Source organism: Ursus arctos, unplaced genomic scaffold, assembly GCF_023065955.2.
Source record: "Ursus arctos isolate Adak ecotype North America unplaced genomic scaffold, UrsArc2.0 scaffold_9, whole genome shotgun sequence".
Taxonomy (NCBI): domain Eukaryota; kingdom Metazoa; phylum Chordata; class Mammalia; order Carnivora; family Ursidae; genus Ursus; species Ursus arctos.
In genome coordinates this window covers 32,106-55,086 of record NW_026623111.1, presented here as the reverse complement: position 1 = coordinate 55,086, position 22,981 = coordinate 32,106, and the positions used below count along the sequence as shown (strand labels likewise).

The following is a 22,981-nucleotide window of genomic DNA, read 5'->3' as shown; positions in this document are numbered from 1 at the left end:
CTGAAGAGAAGAGGAGAGCACTCGGGATCCTCGAGAAGTCCGAGAGGCGAGGCTCGTAAGGAGGGTCCTCTGGCGAAAGTGGGGCCCGGGGAGCAGAGACGGCCGGGGAGGGGTCCGTACCAGCCGAGGGTTCGGGCGCTGGGGGCTCTGCTTGGTGCTCCGTCCTGGAAGAGGAACGAACCGGAGCCGGGAAGAATCCCCGAAGGAAGAGCGCGACCCCGAGCACCTCGATCACCACGCAGCAGGCGGCAAAGGTCCCGGAGCCCAGTCGCATCGTGCCCACCCGCTGGGCCAGGATCCCGGTTCCCTGACCCCAGCAGGAGCCTCGCCCGGCATGAGCTGCTTCCGGGAGCTGCCCCTGAACAAGCGTGAACTGGCCCGCATAACAGGGGCCGGCTCAGGGTGTCATCACGCCCGCCGTCGCGCCGGAAATACGCAAAAGGGAGGGCGCAAGCGGGTGCTGGGAGTCCACACTCCCCGGACCCCTTGCGAGTACTTCCGGCGCGTGCTCTGGCGAATTCCCTCAGGCCTGCGAGGCCCCGCCCCCGCGTTCCAGCCGGGCCTGTTGGGTGTGTTTCGTAGGTAGCGAAACGTACCGTGTGCCATGCCCCCTGCTAGGAGCTTTCCCCTCATATCGGCCTGCTGAGTCAGGTGCCGTCGCCCCCGGAGCCCTCACCTCTCATGGGCAGGTGTGTGCCGAGCGCGCCTTCAACCTGCGCCGCTGTTCCGTCGCTAAGTGACCTGGAGGAGGTCGGGCCGACTTCCTGGATCAGGGCGTCCCGTGCAGATTGGACCCCAGGTCATTGCTGAGGCCCCGTGCAGACTCCTTTGCTGGCCGGTGCCTCTTCCCCCGGCTCTGTGTGTGCTGGGGACCGGCAGTTCAAGCGTGGCTGGTGGGAAGGGCTGAGCTGTGGAGGTCGCCCCCCCGCCGCCGCCCCCCCCCCCCCCCAGCCCTGGGCTGACAGCTTGCAGTAGAAAGTAGAGGGGGTTGACTCTGGCGCCTGCTCGCAGCTCCACTGGTATCAAGCTGTGGGACTCTCCAGCTGCGATCACGCCCTCCTTGCCGGAGCCTTCGCTCCGTAAGTCGCACAGACCCAAGCCCCATTCCCACGGCCGAGGCCGACTTGAAGGTGTGTCTACAGGCCTTAAATGTGCCCCTGAGCGACCTCAAGCTCTGATGAGGGCAGGTTTCTACCACCTTCTCCCCAGTGCTCACTCACCATAAGTGTTTTAATAATAACCGCTACACAACAGCTGGGGTTTATCTAGTTACCACCTGCCAGGCACTAGGTCACGCCCTTGAAGTTATTTTATTTGATCGTCTCAAGAATCCTTTAAAGTAGTCATTATTCTTTATTGCAGACCAAGAAATGTTGAAGTAATGTGTCTAAAGTGACACAGCTAAAAAGCCTCAAAGATTTGCAGCTAGCAGTCTGAGGGCGTGTGCTCTGAATCTCCACACTTCGTTGACTTGTAAGAAAAACAAAGAGCACGTCCTCCCTTACAAGGGTCCTTGTTAGGGGCTGAGTTTTGTCCTCCCGAAAAGTCATATGTTGACATCCTAACTCTCAGTACTTCAGAATGTGATTGTATTTGAAGAGAGGGCTTTTATTTATTTATTTATTTATTTATTTATTTATTTATTTATTTGTTTATATTTTTATTTATTTATTTTGCACACAAATCAGGCTTTATTATCGATCTCCACACCATTCGATTATAAGTTTTTACCCTCACGTTCTTTTTTTTTCCATCATTAAAAAAAATTTTTTTTATTATGTTAGTCACTATACGGTACATCCCTGGTTTCTGATGTAAAGTTGGATGATTCATTAGTTGCGTATAACACCCAGTGCACCATGCAATACGTGCCCTCCTTACTACCCATCACCAGCCTATCCCATTCCCCCACCCCCTCCCCTCTGAAGCCCTCAGTTTGTTTCTCATAGTCCATAGTCTCTCATGCTTCATTCCCCCTTCTGATTACCCCCCCTTTCTTTATCCCTTTCTTCCCCTACTGATCTTCCTAGTTCTCATGTTCCATAGATGAGAGAAATCATATGATAATTCTTTCTCTGCTTGACTTATTTCACTTAGCGTTATCTCCTCCAGTGCCGTCCATGTTGCAGCAAATGTTGAGAAATTGTTCTTTTTGATAGCTGAGTAATATTCCATTGTATATATGGACCACAACTTCTTTTTATTTGTATTTGAAGAGAGGGCTTTTATTTATTTATTTATTTTTATTTTTTAAAGATTTTATTTATACATTTGACAGAGATAGAGACAGCCAGCGAGAGAGGGAACACAAGCAGGGGGAGTGGGAGAGGAAGAAGCAGGCTCCCAGCAGAGGATCCTGATGTGGGGCTCGATCCCAGAACGCCGGGATCACGCCCTGAGCCAAAGGCAGACACTTAATGACTGAGCCACCCAGGCGCCCCTGAAGAGAAGGCTTTTAAAGACATAAGTCAAAATAAGGTATTAACTTTAAAAATAAAACTGTCAGTTATTTTACCAGCCAAGTAGGTTTATTAGGAAATGGCAGAGAATTGTAATGCAAGACCAGCAAAGTACAGCAAAACCATAGAAGAGGCTCTTTTATTTTTATCTATTGATTTTTTAAAGTAGACTCCACCAGCATGGAGCCCAACAGGTCTTGAACTCACAGATACTTTGTGTCTCCTCTATGTCTGTGAACCTCTAGGATGGACAGGACTCACCTGTGGTCACACTTGGATTAGAGTTTGAGCTAGGACATTGCTTTTTTGCCTCTCAGTGTTGAGCTCTAAAAGAGGAGTGAAATATCTGACTATTTCAACTCAACTCCAGTCAAGGATTTTGGAAGGTCTCAGAGATCATGCAGAGCCCTTCCACTCTCCTATCTGGGAAGGGTGCTGCTATCCCCACTCTGCCTGGGAAGCTCCAGATTCTAGTACAGCCCTGACCCAGAAGGGCACTCAGTAGACATATGTGGATTTATACGGATTTGGTTTCTGTGGCCTACCCGCCCCCATGTGCAGCCTTTTGGGGGCTGGAGGCATTCTCCTGGCGCCAGCTGGATCCTTCATCCCATCTGAATGATCAGCAGTAGACAGTCAGGTCTCAGACAGAACAGTCCTTGGCCTTTGATCATCCAGGTAAGCATCTGTGGTCTTCCAGCTCAGGCCAGCCTGGGTCTTGACAACCCCCATGGCCAATTATTAAGCTGACTGTGCTCCTGACAATTTAACAGGGCCATGGACAGTGTAGACAGCCCCTTGGGATGTTTCCATTGCCACTATCTGTGTGGTTGAGATAAGCACCTTCTCCCTCATAGCCTGCCTGTCTGCCTGCCAAGAGAGGTAATAACCTTCCAAACCTAGAATGTATCTCTGGTCCCAGCACCCATACAGCAGACTGGCCCTGCAGTCTTTTGGCCTCCAGTTATAATGCAAATATTTGACATGCATACTTGTTAGGAATCAAGGATATAGGAACAACTGTGTGTCCCAGCAGGCAGTATCTCACTGAGACTGCATGCATGACCCAGGGTCTGTGGCCTTTGAACAGCCTGCCAAGTATGGATTCTGTGCTGTGGGATAATCCTTGAGCCTCCCACTGCTTCACTGAGCACTAATTTCCTCACCACCCACACATCTGGTCTCTCTCTTTGTAAAGGAGAGAGAAGAGACTAGAAAATGAGCCAGTTTGTTCTTTGGAGATGGGTGATTAATGTGGGGGCAGGTGTCACTCCAGGGCTCCCTCCTCCCAGGGACATGAGTGAGATCTGTGTGCCTTCCAGTCTCTGAGACATGAGGACCCAGTGCCCAGGGCAGGAGTCTTGTTTCCCACCAACAGCAAAGTTGCTTTTTCAGCAAGTGGAAGAGTGTGTTGTCATCGTGGGAGAACAGCAGGAGCACTGGATGGGCAGCTGCAGCCCTGACCCTAAGTGACCCCTTCCTTCCCTGGGCTTCAGACCCCACAGCCGTGCAGTCAGCCACCAGTGATGTGGAATCTGCTGCTTTCCCAGCCTGGCATCCATTCTCACGTCCAAGTCCAGCACCTCAGCTTGCCTTTGGGAACCGCATCTCACCGGCCTCCCATCCAAACAGTTCCAGAGGGCAGACCCCACTCTCCACCCACCTCAGAGATGGGCGTATGATCCAAGTCTACCCAACCCCATGCTCTGTTCTCTGGGTGCTCTAATGGCTTCAACGATGAGAGTGTGACCCAAGCTGGGCCAAAGACACTGAAAGCCATGACTTTTCATGGAACCCAAGGGAAAGAGAAATCCTTCCCAGTAGAATGGATGGTGAGTGGGTGTCAGCCTGGAGTTGTGGGGAGGCCCCAGATGCAGTGAGAGAGAGTGTGCCTGGGAATGGGGCCACCCCAGAGCACTTAGCAGGATGGAGGGTTAGAGAGGGTCCAGGTCACACTGTGAAAATGTGAGCCCTTGGGCCTGCCAGGTCCAAACCTCTTACGAGTAATAATTTTTTCCTGACCGTTTAAAAATATTAATTTATTTTACTTCAGTCAGTGTGTCCAGTTCCTTTCAAGCCAAAAAGTCCCAGCTGGCATATCAGAATCTACAATCCCTGAGACTCCCTGTGCACAGTGTCCTCACTGGGCAGGGCACGGCTGGGGAGAGGAAGACTGAGTGGGGTCAGGTCTCAGGGGAGCTCCAGAACACCTCTGTCCCTGTTCCTTCCCTGTCCTGGGAGAGGAAAACCTTGAACAGTGAGCAGAGAACCAGCAGGAGGAAGGGGCCTTGGATGGCTAATTGGTCTGCTTGTTTTTTCCTTATTTTAGGGTCCCTTTTGTTAAGGTGTATTTTTACTAAGAAATCACCCATTTCCTCTAGGTTTCCTGTCTGGTGCAATAAGTTTCTTTTATTTGACTTTAATTTCTTTCTAGTCTTCCACAGAATTGTCACAATTCATGAACAAATATTGATGTGTTATTTTTTTAAATGTTTTTTTATTATATTATGTTAGTCACCATACCGTACGTCCTTGGTTTTGATGTAAAGTTGGATGATTCATTAGTTGCGTATAACACCCAGTGCACCATGCAATACGTGCCCTCCTTACTACCCATCACCAGCCTATCCCATTCCCCCACCCCCCTCCCCTCTGAAGCCCTCAGTTTGTTTCTCAGAGTCCATAGTCTCTCATGCTTCATTCCCCCTTCTGATTACCCCCCCTTTCTTTTTTTTTTTTTAAGATTTTATTTATTTATTCGACAGAGATACAGACAGCCAGCGAGAGAGGGAACACAAGCAGGGGGAGTGGGAGAGGAAGAAGCAGGCTCATAGCGGAGGAGCCTGATGTGGGGCTCGATCCCACAACACCGGGATCACGCCCTGAGCCGAAGGCAGACGCTTAACCGCTGTGCCACCCAGGCGCCCCTACCCCCCCTTTCTTTATCCCTTTCTTCCCCTGCTGATCTTCCTAGTTCTCATGTTCCATAGATAAGAGAAATCATATGATAACCTCATTTTGTGAAATTGTCTGCATCCATATTAAGCTGAAAATGAGTTTATACTGATGCCTCCAACCTGGTCCACCACCACATGACTATTGTGATCTTCTCCCTTTGCTGATTTGTAACTTCCCACTCCAACAGTGAGAAACCTGGTGTCGGTGTCTCACGGGTGTCTGTCTGTCGTTGGTGTCTCACGGGTGTCTGAGGACAGGGCCGTCAGTCTCCCTCGATGTCTGTCGTCGGTGTCTCCCGGGTGTCTGAGAGCAGGGCTGTCCGTCTCCCTTGACGTCTGTCGGCGGTGTCTCACGGGTGTCCGTCTGTCGTCGGTGTCTCTGGGTGTCCGTCTGTCGTCGGTGTGTCCCGGGTGTCTGAGAGCAGGGCTGTCCGTCTCCTTCGACGTCTGTCGTCGGTGTCTCACGGGTGTCCGTCTGTCGTCGGTGTGTCCCGGGTGTCCGAGGACAGGGCTGTCCATCTGCCTCGACGTCTGTCGTCGGTGTCTCCCGGGTGTCTGAGAGCAGGGCTGTCCATCTCCCTCGATGTCTGTCGTCGGTGTCTCACGGGTGTCCGAGGACAGGGCCGTCAGTCTCCCTTGATGTCTGTCGTCGGTGTCTCCCAGGTGTCCAAGAGCAGGGCTGTCCGTCTCCCTCCACGTCTGTCGGCGGTGTCTCCCAGGTGTCGGAGAGCAGGGCTGTCCGTCTCCCTCGACGTCTGTCGTCGGTGTCTCAGGGGTGTCCGAGGACAGGGCTGTTCCCTGTTCAGTATTTCACGGAGGAGGAGGAGGGAGTTGGGAGGGTTGTTCTGAAGGAAAGTCCACTGGAGAAAAGCATGGGTTTGGGGTGATGGAGGCTTCTCCCTGGCTGAGCTGCAGGGGTGGTGATTTCTGGGAGGAGGTGAAACCCACGTCTTCCCCTTTGGGGCCTGTGACTGATGAGTCTCTGCTGTGGGGCCTGTAACTGACACTGAGTGGTCGGCTCCCCCGCCCAGCGCCCCTTCTGGAGTCCCCAGTCCACTGTACTGAGGTTTCCTTTCATGCATTTTCACAGTTCTAACCATTTTTTGGTGGAGCATTGTGGAAAATTCGAATTCCAGATCCCTCTGCTTCTCCTGCACCCAAGACACAGGGGCCACCGATGTCATCCTCCCACAAGTCTCTTGCTAACCTGTGGCCTCCTACACTGGCGAGTGGCCTCTCTGCGGTGGGTGAACTGGGTCTGGGAGGACGTGGCCTCCATCAGGAAGCTTGATGTGGGCTCTGCTCCTGTGACCTGGTGCTGACCTGGTTGTTTGTAAGAGTACTTGACTCTGGGTTGATTTCAAGGTGCAGTGAACCTGTCACAGAGCACAAATACGCTTTATCTCCACACTCGGACTCCCCAGCTGTCGTTTCTTTACCACATTTGCCACTTCACACGGGATACTTCAGTGCGTTTTACCCCGAACAGGGACACCATCCCGCGGAACCACCACATAGCCCTGAACGAGGAAATCACCGCGGTTTCCATATTATAATCCAGACCACAGGCCCACTTGAACTGTCGCCACCTGCCCCGCTGTCTGAAATGTCCTGCTCCATTTGGATCCAGTTTTCTTCTTCTGCAACTGCTCCCGAGACTTTCCCATATTTGCACAACCCTGATGGATTTAAGGAGCACAGATGGCTCCAATCTGGGTGGCCTTTTCTGGGTGGCTTATGTCACTGGGGCTGTTTTCAGTGTCCATCCACGTGGTGACACGTTATCGGTCCTTCATTTTTTCACTGTGACTAAACATAGTAACATTTACCACTTAAAACTTTTCAGGTTCACAGTTGTCTGGCCTTAGCTGAGTTCACACGGTGGTACATCATTCTCTAGAACTTTTTCTTTCTCCCCGAGGGAGACTGCATGCATGAAACACCAACTCCCCATTCCCCTTTCCTCTCAGCCCTGCAGCCACGTTCAACTTTCTGTCTCTAGACACCTCATACTGGTGGAATCACACAGTATCTACCCTTCTGTGAAAGCCAGCATCCTGTCCTTGTTCCCGATTTCGGAGGAGAGCTGTCAATCTTCAGACTTGAGCATGGTGCTTGCTATAGATTTATTGAAAAAGATTACCCCTTATTCCTGTTTTCATGAGTGTTTATATCAGCAACAGACATTGGATTTTGGTTAGAACCTTTTCAATTAATATGACCACATGTTTTTATTTAAAAATTTATTGCGGAGTATAACATTGCTTGTTTTCAGTATATTGAACAAACTTTGACATATTTGTGAAGAGACACTTATGATGTACAATATATTTAAGAGCTCTTGGTTTTGCAATTTTTCTGATCAGGCTTCTTACATCTATTTTAAGACAGGTGTAGGAAAGTGTTTGCTGGTTTTGTGATGATTTCATTTGGGTTGGTATTAGTGGTTAGGATTGGTGTTACGGGTTGTTAGGGTTATGGTTGGGTTAGGGTTAGGGTTAGGGGTCTCCCTGTCCTCTTCCGCACAGAGCCCATTCTCCTCCAGTAACCAGAGTGATCTTTTCGACACATAACATTTGGGCCTCTCTGTGGTCTGCTCCCCTCCTGCCCATCCTCTCCAGCCTCACCTCTCCCATCACAGCCTGCCCCTCTGTGGGCCACCCAGAGGTATGATTGTCCCTCGTGTGCCTCAGGCCTGAGTCCAAGCCTTTGCATTCACTGTGCCCTCTGCCAGGAGCACTCCTCTCCCCCTGCTTCATGTTTGGCTTGTTTCCCCATTGGCTGGGCCCCGAATTGCCCCCTGATGACCTGACTCATGTCTGCTGGTTGAATGTGCCTGTCCGCTATTTAAATGTAGTGCCCACCTTCCCGATGTGGGCAATTTGCTAACCTGCCTGTGATGGGGCAGGTGTAAGGACGTAGCCTTAGTGTCTGCATAAAAAATCAGTCTCAGAGGGCTCACCAAACTTGCCTGATGATGGGGGAGCTGCTGTCCCTATGGTGGGGAGCAGGTAGTCCCCTCAAAGGGGGACCAGTCATGTGAGGTGGTTGGGCAAGACTCCCAACTTCTTGTCTGGGGAGATGTAGACCTGGACCTGGAAGCTTACACCCTTGGATTCAAGGCTGGGGCCTAAGCAAGCTCCTTCTTCTTCCAGAGGTCCTCTTTCCCCTTCCCTGACCATGGGCTGGACCTGATTCCTGACCTGGGGGAGTTCGAGGGTGACCCCTCCTAGGAATACCAGGGGTTTACTGAGGACCTTGTCAGCAGGATGCCCAGTAGCCTTCAAGGGAGGACCCTACAGGAGGTGGAGACAGCTCTGTGGGGGCCGGTGACATCCGACTCAAAACAAAATGGGGCTGGTGGCCAGCCCTGCTGGTTCTACCCAGACTGTAGGGCATAGAAACAAGGGCTGTGCCCCAAGGTGCTCCGCTCCTGGCAGGTGGGGACAGGACCTGGGAGTTTGCCCAGGAGCTCAGCACAGGGCGAGTATTCCTGGCTCCAGCATGCTAGAGCCAATGTGGGGCTGCATGGGCTTCCAATCTCTTAAGCCTTAGGCACCCCTTTGTAAGATGGGGTGCTGACAGCCCCCATCTCTGGGAGCAGAAGGTAGGGAGGCCCCATGGGCAGACTCACTCAGGAGAGGCCTGGAGAGTGGCTGTTGCTTAAAGCAGCCCAGGGCCTGACCCCTTGAAGAAGGTACACATGTGCACAGTCCCCAGCTTTGGGGTCCTGCTGCCAGCCTCTGGCAGTGACCCTCCTCTCACGCTGTCCCTGTAGCTATGTGGTCTTCCTGGAGCTGGTCCTGCAGATGGCAAAGAAGGACTTCATGGTGGGACACAGGGTCACCTGCTAGGTCTTCACTGACCAGCTGGCTGCTGTGCCCCGTGTGCCCCTCTGGGAAGGCCGGAGGGTGGTGCTCCTCATGGTGGACACAGGGTCACCTAGTACGTCTTCACGAACCACCAGCTGCCGGGCCTGTGTGCCTCTCTGGGAAGGCCGGAGGGTGGTGGTCCTCGAGGTCTGTGGCGCCCCTGCTCTGGCACGATGTGTCCATGCAGCACATGGCGATGATCAGCCGCTTCTGTGAGCAGCGCTTCCTCCGTGAGGTGGACGACCTGGTGTGCGCGGATGTGGACGTGAAGTTCCACGACCACGGGGGTGTGGAGATCCTGTCCCCCCCCTTTGTCACTTTGTACCCCAGTTTCTACTGGGTGGCCAATGAGAACTTCAGCTACGCGCGCCGGCCGCAGTCCCAGGCCCACAACCCCAGGCGCCAGGGCAACTTTTACTATATGGGGGCCTTTTTGGGGGGGTCAGTGGTGGAGGTTCACTGACTGACATTGGCCTGTCACCAGGCAATGGGGGTCGACCTGGCCAATGGCATGGAGGCCATGTGTCCTGACAAGAGCCACCTGAACCACAAGCCCACCAAGCCCCGGAGGCCATGTGGGACCTGAGGCTGCTGGGCTGCCCTCCCCCCACCCAGGTCATGAAGATGCTGAGATTCGGGCAGTGCCCAAGAATCACCAGGACATCCAGAACGCATGAAGGGCTCGCCCCGTCTCCGTCAGGGTGGCCTCTCTGAGCGGAGCCATAAGAGCAGATTCCTTCTTCTGTCCCCTCAACTGTGGAGTCCAGCACTGCCCGCTCGGGCATGTCCAGGGCCCCTAGCTGCCCCCATGCACAGGAGGCCTGCCTGGGGCACAAGTTCCTTTCTTTGTGGTCAGTGCATTTCGATCATTTCTGGGTCATTTGCAGCTGTGAATGACTCCAGTTTTATGTCGGATGTTTTTCTGTGTCAATGCTGAGCAACCATCTTTAAAAAGAACAATTGAGGGAAAAGGTTTTCTCCCTGGTTCTAAACAGACATCGCCTGGTGGGCTGGGAGCGGCCCTGCAGCAGCCTTGGAGCCAGAACGGGCCCTGGCTGGGTCTTCCTCCCAGTCCCTGCACCTCGCGGCAGCCATGGGCCTTCAGGGTCAGGGGTGCGCCGAGCCACCTCTCAGACCCCCAGTCCCCTGACCGCCAGAGGCTGTGACCGCTAGCACGGCCTCCAGGAGCATGGAGCCCTCTGGGTTATTTCTGGTTCCTGCCTTGGTTTTAAATGGCTATTTCTGTGCTGGTGTTTGTGAGATGTGGGCACTGGCTCTGTCTGGATGCGCGTCCTCTTGGGATCCCTCAGTGCCCACTGGAGGGTTTGCACTTGTGGACTCTCTCTGCACAATGTGTTAGCAAGCATTCACTGAGTGCCTACTGTGAGCTCGGTCACCAACAAGGGGCAGAGCGTGAGAGCGAGAACCAAGATACAGGGTCCCTGCTCCAGGGCCCTCCTGGGACTCGCGATGGCCCCGTCCTCCTGACTCACTACTTTCCTATTGTGGTGTAGTGGACATACGACTGATACTGTTAAGCACGTTTCAGGGTACAATTCAGTGGCAATACGTACATTCACTGCTCTGCACCTGCCACCTCCATCCATCGCCACAACTTCTTCATCATCCCAAACTGAACCTCTACCCATGAGACCCTAACCCCCATTCCCCCTCCCCAGCCCCGGCACCCAGCAGCTCCTTCCATCTCTATGAATCAGAGTGCTCTCCGTCCCTCACGAGTGGGGTCCTCCAGTATCGGTCCTTTAGGGACTGGCTTATTTCACGTAACACAGTGGCCTAAGGTCTGTCCCCATGAGCCTGGACCTGACCCACTTTTCCCCCAAAGGAGTGGCTGAGCCCTCTCCTGTCTAAGCTGAGCCTCCTCTGCTCCCCTCTGCTCCCCTCATCTTCCTTCTCAGCCTGAAGATGATCCCAACCAATCTGCAGCTTTGAAGACCTGTTCAGTCCAGATGCCGGACACACACCCCCGGGGCCTCGGGCCTCACCTACCCCATCTGTCCATGTCAGGTGCCTGCCCCCCACCCCCAGCCGGCCATCTGCACCTTCCACAGGTGTCCCCATCTCAGAAGAGGGAAACACCAAGTCCAGACCCTTGGAGACCTCAGTGACTTCTTGCTTACCACCAACTGTAGTGAGGTGGCTACTGGAGGGCATTCAATGGCCTAAACATTTAAAGGCATATGTGAGTCTCTGCTGTCCAGGGCAACGGGTAACAGTTCGGGCAAACAGAAACCAAGCAGATTCACTGGAAGAAAGGCTGAGTGATGAGGAGCGTTAGGGAATAGGGCCTGGAAGCTCTGTCCCCACCTGACCTTCAGATGCTCCCCAGTTCCTCCTGTGCCCCTGGTGTCTTCCTGGAACCCTGACCTGGCTGTTTTCAGACAGCTCGCCCCGTGATACCCTCACTTTCTGGGAGGGGGGGGTTGCTGAAATCCGCAGTGTGTCCTGCTGCCCCACCTGGATCACATCGTCTGGGCCATCTGAGGACCCAAGACTGTGGGTCTGTGGCCTGGAGGGATTCTGAGCAGAGCTGGTGGGATGGGAGGGCTGCAAGGCACAGAGTTTCCAGAAAGCTACAAAGCTACCTTCCTACAGTTTTTGAATCAAAGCCTTGAGATCTTTAAAATGCCAGCAGTGTTACAGCATGGGCCAGAAAAGCAAATGTCCCTGTGCACCCAACACCACCTAAACTATTGGCCATTTCTTGTCACTTGAGCTGTGTACAAAGGATTGGGAATGGGGGCTTGAGGGAGGGGTCCTGGGCCAGACTTTGTGTTTTGGGGACAAAGGCCATCCAATCTCGTGCTGGGCCTGAGGCAGGGGCCTGTGTGGAGACCCCAGCTGTAGCCACTGCTGTCTGCTGATGCCCCCTCAGCCCTCCCCAGTGCACCTGCTGCTGGGGGAGCGCCTGCCCCCTCCTCCCTGTGGAGAGTTCTCTCCTGCACCAGCAGTGCCTCCTCCCCTGCCAGTCACTGCCAGCCTGCAGCCTGGGAGTGTGGACACCCTCAGTTCCTCTAGCTGCTGGGGGAGCGCCTGCCTCCTCCTCCCTGTGGAGGGCTCTCTCCTGCACCAGCGGTGCCTCCCCCTGCAAGTCACTGCCAGCCTGCAGCCTGGGAGTATGGATACCCTGATGGCCTCCAGTCCTGGGGACAGAGCCAGTGCATGTGGGAACTGGTCTCCCAGCAGGCCTGAGCACCCAGGCCGCCACGGTGCTTGCTCTCCTTCCGTAGGGTTTCCTTTGCCGGAGTCCTTCCCCAGGGCTCACTATGCCATGCCCTCCCTCAGGCCCCCTGGGCCCAAGTCCTCCTCTGCTTGGGAACCACCCTCGGCCCATTCTCTACATGCCGGGACTGGGAGTGGGTCATCTGGACCTTCTAGACTCACGCTTCAGTGCCCGTGACATGGGCACAGTCCGGCCTCACAGACTGCTCAGAGGAGACCCAGCGCAGGAAGATGTAGCCCGCTGCAAGAGGAGATGCCAAGTGACCCAGAGTGAGCACATAGGCCTTGCACAAAGCACAGGGCTTGCGGGGCCCAGCACAGGATGCGGGCACCTAGCCACGGGTCACGGGAAATCCCGGTGAGGGTGGCCCTGGTGGGGAGGCCACAGAGGGTTCCAGAAGAGGCAGGCGACAAGGAAGACAACAGGACAGAGCTTCCCAAGGAGGTCGATGGAAGAATCAGAGGATTGCAGAGGCCTTGGGAAGACTCAGAGGTCCTGGAGATGTTGGCTGAATCACTGTCATTTGGTCAGAAAAGGTGTGTTACAAACCCCCATCGACACTGGATGATTTACTCTTCGTTGGTTCTGGGAATCAGTGCATACCTGCTATGAGAACTCACATTGCGTTAAGTCTAGGATATACTTACTTTTCAGGACTAGATTTTTCTAGAGGAAGTGCTAAGCATGGGTCTCTCCATTCTTTTCTTTGCGCAACTGGTCTCTGTTTTCAGGAGCAGATTCCTGGTGCTCATCACCCCTGCTCACCCTGAGGTGACCCCTGTCACCACCCACAGTGGACATGACTGCATGGGTTGGGGGGTGCTCACTGATGAAGCCCCAGTGCTCAGTACACAACAGGGACCCCAGATTCTCTGCTGAATGAGGGAGGGCCTGAGGGAGGATGGGAGTGAGGGAAAGAGGGAGGGAGGGAGGATGGAAGGAGTGGAGGGGAAGGAAAGAGGCGGGGGGAATGAATGACGGAGTGAATAAATGATGTAGGGAGGGAGGGAGTGAAACCACGGAAGTAGGGTCCCTACATCAGGAGCCATTATTTGGGGTGAGGTCCGAGGGCATCATAGCCCGGGCCCTGGATGGTGGCTCAGGGCACGTCCAACTGTCCTCCCAGTGCTGACCGTCCCTCTCCTCGGACCTGCTGTGATCCTGGATCCTCTCCACCTCCTCCTCCGACCATTCTGAATGTTCCCAGGAACAGGGTAGCAGGAGGGGAGTCTCAGGAGGGCTTCCCAGATCCTGTGCCCCAGAGGAAGCTGTGACAGTAGCTACAGGGCATTCTATCATGAGGCCTGGGACCGAGGATCCCATCCATCTCCTTGGGCATTAGTGTTGGTGCATAGCCTGCTCTCTCCACCACTGCTGTGATGAACACTCCTGAAAATACATCTGTGAAAAACCGAGAGAGTTTTCAGGGGTGAGTCCGAGGACGAGCGTGCTAGGTCATGGGTGCACCTGTGACCTGGGATGGGTGCGGCTCACTGTTCTCCCAGACAGGGGTGCCCGTCACCCTTCTCTCCAGGGGACCTGCAGGGGACTTCTGTGTCCTCACATTCTCCCCAGGGCTGCTGGTCCCCGGACCAGAAACCTGCTGACCTGAACGTGACCAGTGCTGCCTCCGTAGGGTTTCCTTTGCCGGAGTCCTTCCCCAGGAGCTCCCGCATCTCTGACACATACTCCCCGTGTGCCTGTCCTCCCCCTTGGACTTGCATGTGTTTGGTCTCTGTCCCTGTGGAACCCAGTGACTTGGAGCACGGTTTGGACCAGAGGCAGGGGAAACCTTTCTCTGGCCTTGGGTTGTGAGCAATGCTTTTGCCCTTTGTGGTGTGTCTACTAGCTTTCTGCATTTCCCTGGTTTCTGTGTGGGTCACAGGAAGAGCCAGCTGTTTCCTGTCTGAGGTCAGGCCGTGGTGTCCCAGCAGGAACAGGGGTCTCGGCCCTGAGATTGTGCCCATAATTCCTAAAGTGGTCTCTATGATTATGTCTGATCTGTAATCCATCGGGGATTTCAGTATCGAATAAGGGAAATGCTATGTCAGATAAACACAGAAAAAAAGAGTCCCCTTTGAAAATAGGTGGGCAGACACGAAGGTACCTATTGTGATTCCACTTACAGAAACATCCAGAACAGGTAAAGAAACAGAGAGAGCAGCTTAGGGGTTTTGAGGGTGTGGGCTGGGGGAGAAATGGGCAGGGAGGGCTTCTGGTTCAGGGACTCCTTTGGGGAAGGAGATATTCTGCAGCAATGTTCTCTGGTGGGGTGGCACAACATTGTGAATATACTCAATGTGCATGACGTGTTCAATTGAAAACAAGTAATTTTACTTAAAACAAATAATATACAGTATACAGAACATGAAAAGATAAAGTAACAGTCAATATGTACCAGAGAGAAAGAACATAGGGGGAGGGGATGAAACATTCTGGCGGGATGTCAGTTTCGGGTGAAGGAACTAAGGGTAATTGCACAAAGAGCTCTCCCTGCAGGGTTGTGGGCTCTGGATGTGGCTCTGGGAGCCCTGCAAGAGCAGGAGTAGGGGCAGCTGTTGGGATAGGGGCAGGGACAGGAGCAGGGACAGGTGCAAGAGCAGGGACAGGGGCAGGAGCAAGGGGAGGGACAGGGTCAGCAGCAGTGGCAGGTGCAGGATCCAGGGCAGGAGCTGGGTCAGGGGCAAGGACAGGAGCACAGGCAGGGGCAGGGGGAAGGCGCAGCAGTTCTGGCAGGGGAGGGGGCAGGATCTGGGGCAGGAGCTGGGTCTGGGGCCTGAACCAGAGCACAGGCATGGGCAGGGAAAGGGGCAGGAGCTGGGCCAGGAGCTGGGTCTGGGGCAGGAGCTGGGTCCAGGGCAGGAACCAGAACACAGGCAGGGGCAGCAGTTCTGGCAGGGGAAGGGGCAGGAGTTGGGGCAGGAGCAGGGCCTGGGGCAGGAACAGGAACACAGGCAGGTACAGGGGAAGGGGCAGGAGTTGGGGCAGGAGCAGGGTCTGGGGCAGGAACAGAAGTACAGGCAGGGGCAGGGGAGGGGGCAGGAGCAGGGGCAGGAGATGGGTCTGGGGCAGGAGCTGGGTCCAGGGCAGGAACCAGAGCACAGGCAGGAGCAGGGAAAGGGGCAGCAGTTCTGGCAGGGGAAGGGGCAGGGTCTGGGGCAGGAGCTGGGTCTGGGGCAGGAACAGGAGCACAGGCATGGGCAGGGAAAGGGTCAGCGGTTCTGGCAGGGGAAGGGGCAGGGTCTGGGGCAGGAGCTGGGTCTGGGGCAGGAACAGGAGCACAGGCATGGGCAGGGAAAGGGTCAGCGGTTCTGGCAGGGGAAGGGGCAGGAGTTGGGGCAGGAGCAGGGTCTGGGGCAGGAACAGGAGCATGGGCAGGGGCAAGGTCAGTGGTTCTGGCAGGGGCAGGGGAAGGGGCAGGAGCTGGGGCAGGAGCTGGGTTTGGGGCAGGAGCTGGGTCTGGGGCAGGAGCTGGGTCCTGGGCAGGAACTGGAGCACAGACATGGGCAGGGGAAGGGGCAGCAGTTCTGGCAGGGGAAGGGGCAGGAGCTGGGGCAGGAGCTGGGTCTGGGGCAGGAGTTGGGTCCAGGGCAGGAACCAGAGCACAGGCAGGGGCAGGGAAAGGGGCAGCAGTTCTGGCAGGGGAAGGGGCAGGAGTTGGGGAAGGAGTAGGGTCTGGGGCAGTAACAGGAGCACAGGCAGGGACAGGGGAAGGGTCAGTGGCTCTGGCAGGGGCAGGGAAAGGGGCAGCAGTTCTGGCAGGGGAAGGGGCAGGATTGGGGGCAGGAGCTGGGTCTGGGGCAGGAGCTGGGTCCTGGGCAGGAACTGGAGTGCAGACAGGGGCAGGGGAAGGGGCAGCAGTTCTGGCAGGGGAAGGAGCAGGAGGTGGGGCAGGAGCTGGGTCTGGGGCAGGAGTTGGGTCCAGGGCAGGAACCAGAGCACAGGCAGGGGCAGGGAAAGGGGCAGCAGTTCTGGCAGGGGAAGGGGCAGGAGTTGGGGAAGGAGTAGGGTCTGGGGCAGGAACAGGAGCACAGGCAGGGACAGGGGAAGGGTCAGTGGCTCTGGCAGGGGCAGGGAAAGGGGCAGCAGTTCTGGCAGGGGAAGGGGCAGGATTGGGGGCAGGAGCTGGGTCTGGGGCAGGAGCTGGGTCCTGGGCAGGAACCAGAGCACAGGCAGGGGCAGGGGAAGGGGCAGCAGTTCTGGCAGGGGAAGGGGCAGGAGCTGGGGCAGGAGCTGGATCCGGGGCAGCAACCAGAGCACAGGCAGGGTCAGGGGAAGGGGCAGCAGTTCTGGCAGGGGAAGGGGCAGGAGCTGGGGCAGGAGCTGGGTCCGGGGCAGGAACCAGAGCACAGACAGGGGCAGGGAAAGGGGCAGCAGTTCTGGCAGGGGATGGGGCTGGAGTTGGGGCAGGAGCAGGGTCTGGGGCAGGAGCTGGGTCCTGGGCAGGAACCGGAGCACAGACAGGGGCAGGGAAAGGGGCAGCAGTTCTGGCAGGGGAAGGGGCAGGTGTTGGGGCAGCAGCTGGGTCCGGGGCAGGAACCGGAGCACAGGCAGGGGCAGGGGAAGGGGCAGGAGCTGGGTCTGGGGCAGGAGCTGGGTCCTGGGCAGGAACTGGAGCACAGGCAGGGACAGGGAAAGGGGCAGCAGTTCTGGCAGGGGAAGGGGCAGGAGTTGGAGCAGCAGCTGGGTCCAGGGCAGGAACTGGAACACAGGCAGGGGCAGGGGAAGGGGCAGGAGCTGGGGCAGGAGCTGGGTCTGGGGCAGGAGTTGGGTCCAGGGCAGGAACCAGAGCACAGGCAGGGGCAGGGAAAGGGGCAGCAGTTCTGGCAGGGGAAGGGGCAGGATTGGGGGCAGGAGCTGGGTCTGGGGCAGGAGCTGGGTCCTGGGCAGGAACCGGAGCACAGGCAGGGGCAGGGAAAGGGGCAGCAGTTCTGGCAGGGGAAGGGGCAGGAGTTGGGGCAGGAGCAGGATCAGGGTCTGGGGCAGAAACAGGAGCACAGGCAGGGGCAGGGGAAGGGGCAGCAGTTCTGGCAGGGGAAGGGGCAGGAGTTGGGGCAGGAGCAGGGTCTGGGGCAGGAACTGGAGCACAGGCAGGGACAGGGGAAGGGTCAGCGGCTCTGGCAGGGGAAGGGGCAGGAGCCGGGGCAGGAGCTGGGTCCAGGGCAGGAACAGCAGCACAGGCAGGTGCAGGGGAAGGGGCAGCAGTTCTGGCAGGGGAGGGGGCAAGAGTTGGGGCATGAGCTGGTTCTGGGGCAGGAACAGCAGCACAGGCAGGGGCAGGGGCAGGGGCAGCTGCTCTGGCAGGGGTAGAGGAAGGGGCAGGAGCAGGGGCAAGAGCTGGAGGGCAGGAACAGGAGCACAGGCAGGGGCAAGGGCAGTGGCTCTGGCAGGAGTTGGGGCAGGAGCTGGGTCTGGGGCAGAAACAGGAGCACAGGCAGAGCAAGGGGCAGGGGCAGGAGTTTCATCCTTTGCAGGATCTGGACTAGAGACAGGGGCAGGGGCAGGAGCAGGGGCAGGATTTGGGGCAGGGGCAAGAACAGGAACACAGAGAGGGGCAGGTGTGGGGGCAGGAACAGTGCCGGGCTCAGGGGCAGGCTCTCCGTGGGCAGGTTCTCCAGCAGGCTCTTCCTGCACAGCTTCAGGCTCTCCGTGGGCAGGTGCCAGGTCCTGGTCTCCTGCTGAAGTCACTGCAGGCACTACCCCTCCCTCTGGAGCTGCCCATGAACTTGGAGCCGGCTCTAGTTCCTCAGATGGTGGAGCAGCTGTGAGAGGAGAAAAGCTCGCCCTCCTGCCTGCCTCTCGTGGCCTTTGCAGAGACAGAACCCAGCCCAGGGTGTCCCAGAGAAGCTGCAGCCAGGAAGGAACCTTCCCCGGGACGTCCCCCCGACTGCAGTCCACCCACTGGGTGCTCTGAGCTCGGTCCTTGCTCCTGGACCCACACCAGCCTCTGGGGGCTCCTCCCTGTGGAGCCAGCACTGACCCATCCCCACACACCACAAACACCCAGCCCCAGACTTCTCACCCTCGGGCTCGTCCTCCGTGGGCTCTGGCTCCTGGATCACACTCACTGAGTGAATGACTACTGGGCACAGTGGCCTGGGCGGAGTCAGAATCCTTCCCAGGTGATCCCCTGTCCCTGCTCCTGGAGAGGAGGGCGTGTCCACCAGCTTCCTCTCAGTCTCATCCATGGTCTTCTGCAAAGACAGGGACCGGTAGCCGGCCCAGAGGCATCACAGCCCTGCCCGGCTGTCTTCACTGTCCTCCTGCCCAGGCCCCCTGCTGCTCCCAGATAAGACACAGACCTGTGTGTGCACAGCCCTGCACCTGGGATGCAGTGACCCATCCCTGCAGGGCTTGGGATAAACCTTGGGCAGAAGGGCGCAGTCCCCGCACACCCTGTCCCACCCAGCCAGGCTTGATCTGGGCTGTGAACATGACCTACCCACTGGACAGTGACCCCTCATCAGCCTGCTCCTGCTCGGAGTGGCCCCACCCTACAAGACCCCTCTTACACACACACACACCCCCCCCCCCCCACACACACACAGAGGGAGGGGACCTGGGGCTGCACAGTCAGATCAGAGCATGTGGGGCTGGGCTGGCCGGCTCTGGGCCTCATGGTGTCACCTTTCGGTCCTTCCTGCCAAATGGCCAGAGGCGTCGGGGAGCCCTGACACGACATCCCCAGTGAGGGGAAGTGTTTGCAGGGCGTGCTTTCCTCAGCCTGCAGCCTCCGGACTTGGGGATGCAACACGCAAACATGTTCTTCGTTCGAGGATCTCCAACGAAATGAGCTGGGCAGGGGGCTGGCTCTGGAATGTGGGTGCCTGGTTACCCGGGTTCCAAATTCTGTTGGGCTCCGTTGTCAGGGAAGTGAGGTCACCACTGCCTGGGGCTCCCTTGCCTGACTTCCTTCTCCCACAAGAGCCCCCAAGGGCCCCCCTCCCCCAGCTGCTCTATGCTCACCCTCCACCCCATGCCTCATCCATACAGTGACACCCACACCACCCACCCACAGCCCCCAGGGGGCCTGGGTGCAGCCAGTGTCCCCGCTGTGAGGACGCAGAGCTGGGTTCAGACCAGGCTTCTGCTCGTGACCAGGGCGGTGACCCTGGACAGACCCTGTGCCTCTCAGGGCCTCCCCAGGCTCCCCATCTGCACAGTGGGGTGTTCTGGCTTCTACTTCTAGGGACACCATCAGGGGTAGGACCTCTACATACATTCCGTACCTGCTATCACAGGAGGCTGGGGCACACACTTGGCAATGCAAGGATGAGCCAGGGGCTGGGCGGGGCATGGAACACGCTCAGAGGGGCTGGGTCTGCTCTGGGGTCCAGGCAAAGCCACCCCTTTGTCCCAGGCCCCGTGGGAAGGTTGCAATGAACTGATTCTGACCTTGTCTTCTCACGACACAGACTTCCAGGGGCTCCCATTAAGTTGAGGCTCAGGTCCCCGGGCCTTGTCTGTGCCCATGTGCGGGGCAGTCTCCACAGTGGTTCCCGGGCATTCCCGAATCCTGGTCACACATCCCTGGGGAGTCCCCTCCCCTCCAGGGTGGATGGCCTCTGTGACTGCACTCTAAGGAAGAGAATGGAGCAAAAGGATGGGATGTCATTTCCAAGCTGATGGAGGAAAGTCTGTGACTTCTCCTGGTTCCTTCTCTCCTGTGTTCAGTCTCTGTCTCTGTCTCTGTCTCTGAGTGTCTCACAGGAGCAGGATCTGAGGGCTCCGGGGACGATGTGAGAGACCCTCAGAAGTCTCCCTTGTCCCTATTTCCCTCTCCTGTCCTGGTGCTCAGTTCCTTCCTAAGGCCCCCTCACCATGCCCAGAGCACTGACTCTGGAACCTCTTCCAAATGGGGACCCTGAGGCCGCACCAAGGAGGGTCCTGACCTTGGTCCCCCGAGCAGTGGTCAGTGCTCTGCCACGTTCTGCATACCCAGGTCTTCAGCCCCCCAAGCCCCCAGGCTGCCCTCTGCTCAGAAGGACCTCGAGGGAGTACAAAGCATTTTCCCAGGACTGGGAGCACAGTGGGTCAGGGATGGAGATCCAAGGCCAGCAGGCTCTTCTACAAGCCTGTGGGATCCTGGAGACACCCATCTCTACAGCCCAATTGACCATAGAGTAAGCTGAGGCCTTTTGTGCTGTAACCCCCTCCACACTAGCGGGGGGTTTCTGTTCCTACTTCCAGGTGCCCAGGGAGGTGATGGACACTGGACCCCAGACCCTGTCCTCTCCCAGTGCCCTGGCAACCCTCCTGGGCCCCTTGGGGACCCCCTGACTATCAGCCTGACGTGTATCCCCTCCCCATGCTGTGGATCTGGGGTATGGCCAGGAGTCCTGATGCCCCTGCCCCATGGCCCAGCTGAGTCTGACCTCTTTCTTCTTTCCCCCTTGTCACCCACCTCGCTCCCAGGGTGTCCTCCCCTTCTGACCCCCAGCTGGGCAGTCAGAGTATATATGTGTGTGTGTGTGTGTGTGTGTGTGTGTGTGTGTGTGTGTCTGCGCACACAGGTACACATGCTTCTACCTGCCTGGGGATGCCCAAGGTCATGTCCCCACATGGGACGGGGTGGGGAGCTATCCCCAAGGATCTGAGGGGCTCTCATCCCCAAAGCAAACCTCATGGGTGGGTTGATGCTGGCCTAGGACTGGAGAGCAGCCCTGCTCCTTGGACTCTGCACCCCTCATTTGTCCTGGGCCAGTCCCTGCCTCTCTGGACCCCAGGTTCCCAACTGTCCCTGAGGGCTGGGCATGGAAATGCTTGAATGTGGCCGCTCTTCTGGGGTAGGTGGAGGACAGGTGCACCAGGCACACAGGCCTTCCCACTGAGAGGGTTAGGTGTTCACAGGGGACCTGCACACAGAATGTGTATCATGACCCAGTCCTGCTGTGGACGTGCACAAGACCCATGGCTCCACACCTGACTGGTCCCTCATGTTCCCTCACCACCGCCAAGTGCTCTGTGGCCCCAAAATCCGCTGAGCCCCAGAACCATGCCCACGCTGGGCAGCAAGCCTCAGGGTGCAAGGCCAGGTGGGTTGGATATCTGGGGACACAAAGGTCACTGAATACCCCCCCACCCAGCTGGCCTGGAATGCAGACTCCCTCCCAGGGTCTAGCTAAGTGCGTGGCTGGGCCAGGGGACCTGGTGGCAGCAATGGAGGCCGACTAAGGGCAGGGAGAAGATCAGTCCGCCCTTTCTCCTCTCCTCATTCTGCCTCATCTTCCTGGCAGGACCCGGGACAGAGGTCCAGCCTGCCCCTGGCTGCAGCCCTGGCTAGAGTCAGAGGGACAGGAAGGAGGCCAGGGAGGAGGGGCCCACCACCAGGATGCCCGAGTGTGAGGGTGTTGTTACCGTAATGAGGGACCCGTGGGCATTCAGGGATTTCAGCCATTTTCAGACATGAGCTGGGGCCCCAGACTTGGCCCCTGCCCCATCCTACCCCCAGCCCACGAGGCCCTGCATCCTCCCCAGCCCAGTCCTCGACAGCAGCCAGTCTTCCCTCCAGCCCCAGGAAATCCAGCTGCTCGGGGAGCTGCAAAATCATTACAAGCTGGAGCCCGAGCAGCCCTATGGGGCCTGGTTCCGGGTCCTGGAGCCCCACAGTGAGGAGAGGTGAGGCCAGGCAGGAGTGGGGAGAGGGCAGAGTGGATTCTCCTTGAGGACCATGGCTCCCTGGTCAGCAGAGACTCTGTTGCATGCTGGCCCCTAGGGCACCCAGATTCCAGCTCCCGGGCAAGGTCCAGGAGGGAGACCAGAGTGTGGCTCCTGCTAGCTCAGACGTGTTGCTCTGTCCTGTAGCTACCGCCTGTCCCGCCAGCTGGACTCCCCCTCCTAGTCGACCAGCAACACCTTCAGAGCCAAGAAGAACAGGCCGTCATCAAACTCAGGGACCAGTGAGTGGCTGGGCAGGCAGGGGAGGGCTCACTCTGGGCTCAGGGAGTCTCTGGGTTGGGCTAGCGGGGGCTTGGGAGGGCTGGGCTTCCAGCTTCTCTGCAGAGCAGCCCTGTGGCTGGAGCCATTTGCCTCCCCTCTCTGGGCCTCGCTCTCCTCCTGTGTGCAATGGGGTGATGCTGAATGATCATTCCCATGGCAGGAGCATGTGGGGTGCTGGTGATTGACCTACGCTGGGCACAGAGCCTGGATTGTAGACTGCTGTGGGGGATAGTGAACAGGGTCACCAGTGAGCACCCCTCCCCCCAAAAGCAATCTAGGCCTTCCATGCAGCCGCCAGGCCCCTGGCTGGGAGCCCAGGAGCAGTGGCAGACCACACTTCTGACACAAGGTCCATGGGTGGCTCTTTTTCAGGAGTGGGGACGCAGTGGGGAGCCCTGGGAGCACGAGGCCAGCCCCTCCCTCTGAGGGAAGGAGAGCAAGGAAGACTTTCCCTGGGGTCCCCCAAGGGCATGTAAGAGGGGAGGAGGCTGACCCCATGCCCATACAGCC

General features: G+C 57.2%; 1 protein-coding gene and 1 pseudogene across 3 annotated transcripts in view; one reads left to right on the top strand and one right to left on the bottom strand.

Annotated features, from left to right (window-relative positions):
* PIGG (phosphatidylinositol glycan anchor biosynthesis class G) overlaps positions 1-432 on the bottom strand; it is a 41,990-nt gene extending 41,558 nt beyond the window's left edge. For 2 of the 3 annotated variants that reach the window (XM_026485962.4, XM_026485964.4), the window contains exon 1: positions 121-430. In XM_026485962.4, coding sequence (XP_026341747.2) covers positions 121-274 — 154 coding nt within the window. In that variant the 5' untranslated portion in view covers positions 275-430. Of the gene's footprint in view, positions 1-120 lie in introns of all 3 variants that reach the window. The other variant, XM_026485963.4, reaches the window with a different exon arrangement.
* Positions 335-22,373, top strand: LOC113245727 (histo-blood group ABO system transferase 2-like; annotated as a pseudogene).
* The last annotated feature ends 608 nt before the right edge of the window (positions 22,374-22,981 follow it).